This window comes from Rhinolophus ferrumequinum, chromosome 7 (assembly GCF_004115265.2).
Source record: "Rhinolophus ferrumequinum isolate MPI-CBG mRhiFer1 chromosome 7, mRhiFer1_v1.p, whole genome shotgun sequence".
Lineage (NCBI taxonomy): Eukaryota > Metazoa > Chordata > Mammalia > Chiroptera > Rhinolophidae > Rhinolophus > Rhinolophus ferrumequinum.
The window spans coordinates 54,173,741-54,181,945 of NC_046290.1; the positions used below are offsets into that span (position 1 = coordinate 54,173,741).

At 34.4% G+C, this 8,205-nt stretch overlaps 1 protein-coding gene across 3 annotated transcripts in view; it reads left to right on the top strand.

Annotated features, from left to right (window-relative positions):
- The window catches only part of VCAN (versican), a 103,959-nt gene extending 96,448 nt beyond the window's left edge, over positions 1 to 7,511 (top strand). The window contains exons 13-15 of one of the 3 annotated variants that reach the window (XM_033110313.1): positions 124 to 268; positions 5,298 to 5,480; positions 5,626 to 7,511. In XM_033110313.1, the coding sequence (XP_032966204.1) occupies positions 124 to 268; positions 5,298 to 5,480; positions 5,626 to 5,753 (456 nt within the window). In that variant the 3' untranslated portion in view covers positions 5,754 to 7,511. The remainder of the gene's footprint in view (positions 1 to 123; positions 269 to 5,297; positions 5,481 to 5,625) is intronic. The other 2 variants (XM_033110314.1, XM_033110315.1) reach the window with 2 other exon arrangements.
- Positions 7,512 to 8,205: the final 694 nt, after the last annotated feature.

An 8,205-nucleotide genomic window follows, 5' to 3' on the forward strand; every position in this document is an offset into this window, starting at 1 on the left:
TAGATGGTTCAACAGAAACTGTTGAATCCGTTTTAATTCGATTTTGATGTCATGCTGCTGTCACTCTTACAATATGCTGCTTTTTGACTATCAAGTAATTATCTTCTCCCTTCATTTTTACAGCAATATGAGAACTGGAGGCCCAACCAGCCAGACAGTTTCTTTTCTGCTGGAGAAGATTGTGTTGTAATCATTTGGCATGAGAACGGCCAGTGGAATGATGTTCCCTGCAATTATCATCTCACCTATACTTGCAAGAAGGGAACAGGTAATGATTACCCTATTAATAATGTGTACTTAATCTGGATTTCCTTTTTCAAGTGAACTCAGGAAGACTAAGCTTCCTTCTTTAAGACACAAACTGGATATGTCATGTACATCGTCTGCTGTTGCTCTGGAATAGTTATTTCACTCTTGCAATACAGTTGAAAAGTTTGTTTTCAGTCATGTTTTCACCATAGATTGCAGGTGCTTAAGATAAAATATAGCACTTATGTAGAAAAACCACCTCCAAGTATCTGTAAGAAAAACAGGAGCCAGCCCAAGGACCTAAAGACCTGTGTTTATTTTGATGAGGAAAACACTAAAAATAAATTAGCGGTCAACATTTAAAAATTGGGATATATCATAAAATATTCCAGAGTTTTTTACTTAAAAAGGAAAAAAAAAAAAGAACACCTGGTACCCTTTGACCCATGTTCATCTTTGACCCTGGTTTGAAGTGCTGGAGCTGACAACCACTGCCCTGTCTTCAAGGGGCCACGGTTTGCGGTTCCTGGAGGTCCTTACTCAGGCCTTCCCTGGTTTTAACTGCCTGGTCTCTGGAGGCATTTGAGTTTTCTCATCACTCCCTTAGAAGCTTTTTATATGCTTATAAACCATGGAACAACAAAGCCACCCCTGCATCTATAGTTGAATACCTTCAAGATACAGTCAAATAAAAACGTTTGTAATGTAAGTTTCATAATGAGGAGAATTGCTTAGTGGACATTAAAAAGATAAAATTAAGAAAGCTGATTTTTTAAAGTGTGTTGTGTTTATCATTGACCAATATATTTGAATTTCTAAGGCACACTGTGTACACTTGTTCCTTAAACAAATAGGAATTCCATAAAACAGTTTTAAACTGTTTGCGATTGATACTGGTGTTAAAGTGTGAATATTTAGTCTCTAAACCTAGACTTTTACCCACCTCACGTGAGAGTACAAAGTACAAATGCAAAATATAAAATCCATTTGGTTTGTCTTTGAATATAAAAATAATAAAACTACAAATACCCGGTCTATAAATATTTTAGGAAAGACTCAAACACCAATAATGAGAAATGCTACTGGAATAAAGAGGACACTAAGATAAACAAAGCTCAAATGAAACTCATTCGTTATTTGTGACTACTTTGTTATTCTCTTATCTAAAGTAGAATTTATTCAGGATATCCTTTCTATGCAAGCAGCTTTCCTGACTATGTGCATTACTTCAGCACTTCTGTGATGCGACTTGTGAAAATAACAAATCAGTTGTCTGTTTTCCCTGTTTTTAATGTAAGAAGCCTTTAATGAACTGTTTGTCTTTATCCAAATGTCATGTTTGCTTTCTTAAATCTCCAAATGGTCCTTGGTGTTATGGTTTTCATTTTATGATCCAAACATTCTTATATTTCCTATGTTATTTTTTCCTGTAGCAGGATTTCTCAACACCAGCACTATTGACATTTTGAGCCAGATCATTCTCAGTTGTGGGGGACTGACCTGGGCGTTGCCGAATGTTCAGCATCGTCTCTGCCCTCTGTGCACTGAGTGCCAGTAGCATTCTCCTCCACTCCACACACCCTCCTCTGCTCTGTGAGAACTAAAAATGTCTCTAGACATTACCAACTGTCCCTGGGGAGGGCGGGAGAGCAGGAAAACTGCCGCAGGTTAAGAACCACTGCCCTAGAGCTAAACAGGATTCACGACACCAGCATCACAGTTTACGTTTGCCAGTGGGGAAAGAGATTTATAAAATGTTGGCTCTACCTCATTAAAGGAGGAAAAAACAAAAACAAAGTGATCCTTGGATTTTTATCTCCTTACTGTCTGATTTTTATTTATGTAGATTTAAATCGTTGTTAATAGTACTCTGGGGAATTTTCAGAATTTCGGTCTATAGACTCTTAGGAAAGATATTCATTTCTCCTTTCAGAGAGTTTAGATATTTTTAATCATACAGACCTAAGTAGTTCTACTTTTAATTAAATACTTGTCAAGAAGGATTATAATATACACAAGAGATATGTTTAAAAAAAAAAAAAAGGACAACTCAATGCACACTATCCATACTTCTTTGGAGCATCCTGCAGGTTCCTTCCAATCCCATCCATTCAACTTCCCAATTCCAACCATATTACCTTCATTTCTTACTTTTCTCTTTAGTATCATTACCTACGCTTGTATCTATTAACAACAAATTATTTAGTTTTGCACATTTTTGAATTTATATAAGTGGAATCATACTGTATGTATTTTGTGCCTTGCTTTTTTTGTGCAGCATCATGTTTGTGAGATTTATCCATGTTGATGCATGTAGCTGTATTTCTTCATTTCTGCTGCTGTGTAACATTTCATTGTATGACTATATAGCATTTTATTTATCAATTCCCCTCTCAGTGTACATTTGGGTTATATTCATGTTTTTACTATTATAAACAATGTTTTTGTGAACATTCTTGAACTTGTTCCTGGTAGACATTTGTGAGTTTCCATAGGGTATTTTTCCAGGAGTGAAGTGCTGAGTCATAAGATGTATGTACCATCAATTTACTAGAAAATGTCAAATTATTTTCCAAAGTGGTCGTACCAATTTGCACTCCCACCAGCAATGTGTGAGAGGTCTTATTACTCCACATCTTTGCCAACAGTTGATATTTTCGGACTTTGACATTTTTGCCAATCTGGTGGGTATAAATATTATCTCATGATTTAATTCACATTTTCTTTGATACTTTTCCCTTGATATTTTTCATATACGTATAGGTCATTCATGGCTTTTTTTTGTAAGGTTTCTGTTCATGTCTTTTGCTTATTTTTAAAAATTGGTTGCTTCTCTTTTATATGTTGATATGTAGAAGTTATTTTTATATTCTGGTTACTAATCCCTAGACAATTGAGTATTTTGCAAACATCTTCTCCCAGCTTGTAGCTTGTCTTTACTCTTACTTAGCCTATGGCATTTTTTGATGAACAGAATTCTTCATTTTGTTGCATTTTCCTCTGTCATTTAAACCATTTTGTATCTCAAGAAATCTTTACCTACTCTAAAATCATAAAGATATTCTATGTTGTTTTCTAAATGTTTTATACTTTTACTTGTTATAGTTATATATTTAAAACATCTAGAATTGATTTTCCATGTATTCTCTGAGGTAGGGAACAAAGTAAATATTTTCTATATAAATACCCAATTGTCCAAGTGAAAAGGCTACTTTTCCTCACTGTTCTGCCATGTCACTTCTGTCAAATATCAAGTATGTGTGAATCTACTTCTGGTCTATTTGCCTGTCGTTGTCAATACTACACTCACGGAAATATTTTAGCTTTATTATGTCTTCATACATAAATAGTTTTAGAAGAAATCTGTACCTTTTTATTCCTCGGAATTATAAGGACAACTTCTAATTTGTAACATAGCATAAAATTAAGTATAATGAATTATCTACTTGATAATTTTTAACCTTTTGTATCTCTTTGGTGCCTTTTGTATCTCTTTGCTATACTTGCTAGTACCAGTACCTTGGTGTAGGCTTTTAAAAGAAGTACAGGTATCCAGATTGGGATTATCATTGAACCACATACATAGTGTAGTTCATTAATTGAAAATAACATATTATTATAGAAATGTCTGCTTATCTTATAGGAATTTGTGAAGATCAAATAGTCACATGCACAAATATTTCTAACTTTTTAGTTATAGATAGTATAACTTTATAATCTATTTTAGGTTATGTCTATCTGAGGGACAATTTCTTACGTGAATGAAAAGATAATGCTTGGATTGTGTTTCATTAAAGACAGCGTTGTTTGCTATGGGTCAATACATCCCAAGCTGTTTTGTTAAGCAGAAGTATATTAGAGGAACTAAATATTTAATTTAATTCCAAATTTGCTATTGTAAAAGAATATGGTTGCAAACAACCTTCTGAGCATGTAAATAAATTTTATATTTGTAAACTTTTAATATTAGGATGTTGACATCCAAATATCTTTGTACCAAGATTTTTGATAATCATCCTTCCATTAAAGAATTGCATTATTTCATAAGAAAATATAACATGTTCTTGTTGGGGGCCTTTGGTGTCAGAATTCTTAGGAATTGGACAGGAAATGCCACTTAGGGAAGTTATTAATATATTTAAGCTAAATTATATTTTATAAATGATATATAGCAAAACACAGTCACTTAATAAAAATTAATTTTTAAAGTACATCATTTAAAACAAGTACACCAATGCTGAATAAAACTATAAGTTCAAAATCAGTTGAATCAATTCTCTACCTCTTGAATTTCAAAATTGCAAGATTTCTTTTACTTCAATTTTTGTATTAATATTTACTGTTGCTAAGTTTGTTGATATTTAGCATTTTCATTGCAAATTTAAAATAATAGTTAAATATTCCAAGATTTACCTTCACTACCCTTCTCAAGAGTTGAAATTTATATTTTTAAGTTAACTACAAAACCGAGGCATGAATACTATGTCCTAACTTTCCCCTTCTCTCCATACAGAAGACAGAAAAGAGTAAACAAACTTAAATGGAACCAGAGACATTTTATTGATACTTAAGAGTCCATATTTTTGTCCATATGTTGGTCATGTTTTGTTCATATTTTGTAACTATGAGGTTATGTCTATCTGACATAATCTGTTGTTATAGATTTTAAGTTCTTTTTCAGGGAGGTAACCCAAGTGAACCCAAGTGAAGGTGGGCAATAGATAAAAATTTTAGGATGGTGATGAAGACAATACCATCAGGCCACATGAGACAAGTACTTTTTATTTGGAATACTTTTCAGAAAAGTGATCATTTAGTCCTACGGGTCTTTAATAAAACACAATTCAAGAGGACATAATCTGAGATTCAAACTAGGCCCAGAGCCTCAATATTTAGTGGGGTTTTTTTTCTTGAAAATTTTCAATTTGTTGATCGCCTTTGATGAAGTTGCTTGGTTGGGTATATAAAGAAGGAAAGAGAAAAAAAGAGATGCATACTAATTGAAATATTTAGATTATTTGGAAATAATCCAATTTATTTTTCTTTAGTTGCTTGCGGCCAGCCCCCTGTTGTAGAAAATGCCAAGACCTTTGGAAAAATGAAACCTCGTTATGAAATCAACTCCCTGATTAGATATCACTGCAAAGATGGTTTCATTCAACGCCACCTTCCAACTATCCGTTGCCTAGGAAATGGAAGATGGGCTATGCCTAAAATTACCTGCATGAACCGTAAGTGGTCCTTTAGAAAGAATGGACAACCGTGCTATAACAACTACTAGACACTCTCATTTTACGGCTGCGGTATTAGTAGTTTAGGGTATGGAGCAAGTAATATTGTTGTGTTTTCTTTCTTTCCTTCTTTCCTTCCATGTAGCATCTGCATACCAAAGGACTTATTCTAAGAAATACTTTAAAAATTCCTCCTCATCAAAGGACAATTCAATAAATACATCAAAACATGATCACCGTTGGAGCCGGAGGTGGCAGGAGTCGAGGCGCTGATCCCTAAAATGGCGAACATGTGTTTTCATCATTTCAGCCAAAGTCCTAACTTCCTGTGCCTTTCTATCACCTCGAGAAGTATTATCAGTTGGTCTGGATTTTTGGACCGCCGTCCAGTCATTTTGGGTTGCTGCGCTCCCAAAAACATTTTAAATGAAAGCATTGGCATTCGAAAAGAAAGCAAACGAAATGAAAGAAAATGAGGGCAGAAAGTAACCATTTCCAGCCTATCTGATTTATTTAGTTTTCTATTTGCCTCCAGTGCAGACCATTTTATAATGTATACCAGCCTACTGTACTATTTAAAAAGCTCAATTTAGCACCAATGGCAATGTAAATAAGATGATTTAATGTTGATTTTAATCCTGTATATAAAATAAAAAGTCACACTGAGTTCGGGCATATTTAATGATGATTATGGAGCCTTAGAGGTCTTTAATCATTGGTTTGGCTGCTTTTGGTAGTTTGTTTAGGCTGGAAATGGTTTTACTTGCCCTTTGACTGTCAGCAAGACTGAGGACGGCTTTCCTGGACAACTAACAAACACAGAGTCTTGTAGGTCATGCTGTACCCTCTCGGCCGTGGGTGCCGTTTGCTTTCATGTGATGCTGAAGCCCGGCTAATGGGATCCTGACAGAACGAGGGACTGCCATGTGGGACTCTGCTTTGTTGCATTCCTTTTTCTTCACTTACAAGAAAGGCCTGAATGGAGGACTTTTCTACGACCAGGAGCAATTTTTTAGGGGTCGAAGTGCTAATTATTAACTGAACCAGGTCTACTTTTTAATGGCTTTCACAAAACTAACGTGCAAGGTTCCAGATCAACATGTTTCAAATGGATATAGACCTAGGGCTCTGGAGGGTGGGGGATTGTTAAAACAACACCACACATTCAAAGAAAGAAATTTTGTATATATAACCATTTTAATCTTTTATAAAAGTTTTGAATGTTCATGTATGAATGCTGCAGCTGTGAAGCATACATAAATAAATGAAGTAAGCCATACTGATTTAATTTATTGGATGTTATTTTCCCCAAACCTGAAAACTGACATAGTACGCTAGTTATTTGTCAATGTTAGCCTTTGTACTTCCCTCCCACAGCTTGAAACCATATAATCTAGGTACTTTGTCCCCAATTAAATAATGTGATGGATAGAGTGCATCAAGTGTTTATTATGAAAAGTGTGGAAAAGTGTATAGCTTTCAGTATATGGTGTTCGCCATTCTAAGCAAGGAGCATATTATAGAAATAGTGTAGGCATTTCTGCCTGGTAGGTCGAGTATATTTGTTGAAATGTCTTCCTATCTCTTCTCACTCGTTTTCTCCCCTTTATTTGAATAAAGTGACTGCCGAAGATGACTTTGAATTATCCACTTAATTTAATGTTTGAAGATAAACCTGTAATGGAAAGAGGGCATTTAGGAGTCTTTCCTTAATTTCAGTTAGAATGACCTTGAGAAGCATAGACAGCAAATAGATTGCTAATAGCAAAAGAGCAGTCCCAGCACTGAATCTTTTTCACGAAATCATTTGGCTTAGGAGGAATGACAGTAGTAGCTACAATCATTCACAGTGTCCTTCTGCAAGTTCCCTTGGTTGCTGCCTTAACTGTAATCCACCTCCTGGTGTTCTAGAACACAGAATAACACTGTCGGTCTATAAGGTTTTAATTTCTCTTCTCATTACAATGCACATAATACATTCCTGTATTTATATTATAACATGTATAGTGTAAAATGTGAATGATTGTGGGTTTTTTCGTTTGTTTGGTTGGTTGGTTGTTTTTTTTTTGTTTGTTTTTTTTTGAATGAAAATCTAAAATCTTTGTAACTTTTTATACTTGCTTTTGTTTCACCAAAGAAACCTTTTACTATACTGTGACTGGTCTGGTTTTTTACAACTTTAAACAACTTTAATTCCTAATGTGCACCAACATTGTTACATTCTGGTTCCATCATTAAATACAAGCTGCTGGCTTGGATGAAATAATTTTGTGGCTAGCAGAGAGGTGATTATATATGTGCTTGCAAAAATTGAGATAATAATTCTGATAATGTTTACAACTACATACTTATGAATTAATCTCAAATATGAAAGAAACATGCATTAGGAAAAGTGATAGCCCAGATTTACCAAGTGCTTCCTATGAACCAGGCCAAATGTTTTATGTGTATTATCTCCCAATAAGCCTGTGAGAGAGGTGCTGTTACTCTCTAATTGTTGAAGGAGGGATCAAATGTAGAGAACTCAAGTCGTGTGTCCAAAGTTGTATAATCAACGTGTGGTGCATACAGGTAATCTCCAGAGGCTGCATAATATTCTGAAGGAAAATATAAAAATATTTTTCTAATTTTTGCAAATTTAAGAGGTTAATTTACTCACTAGAAGATTATATCTATTAATAAATAGTGATCAGAAGATGTTAGAAACGTCAGATTCCTATCTATC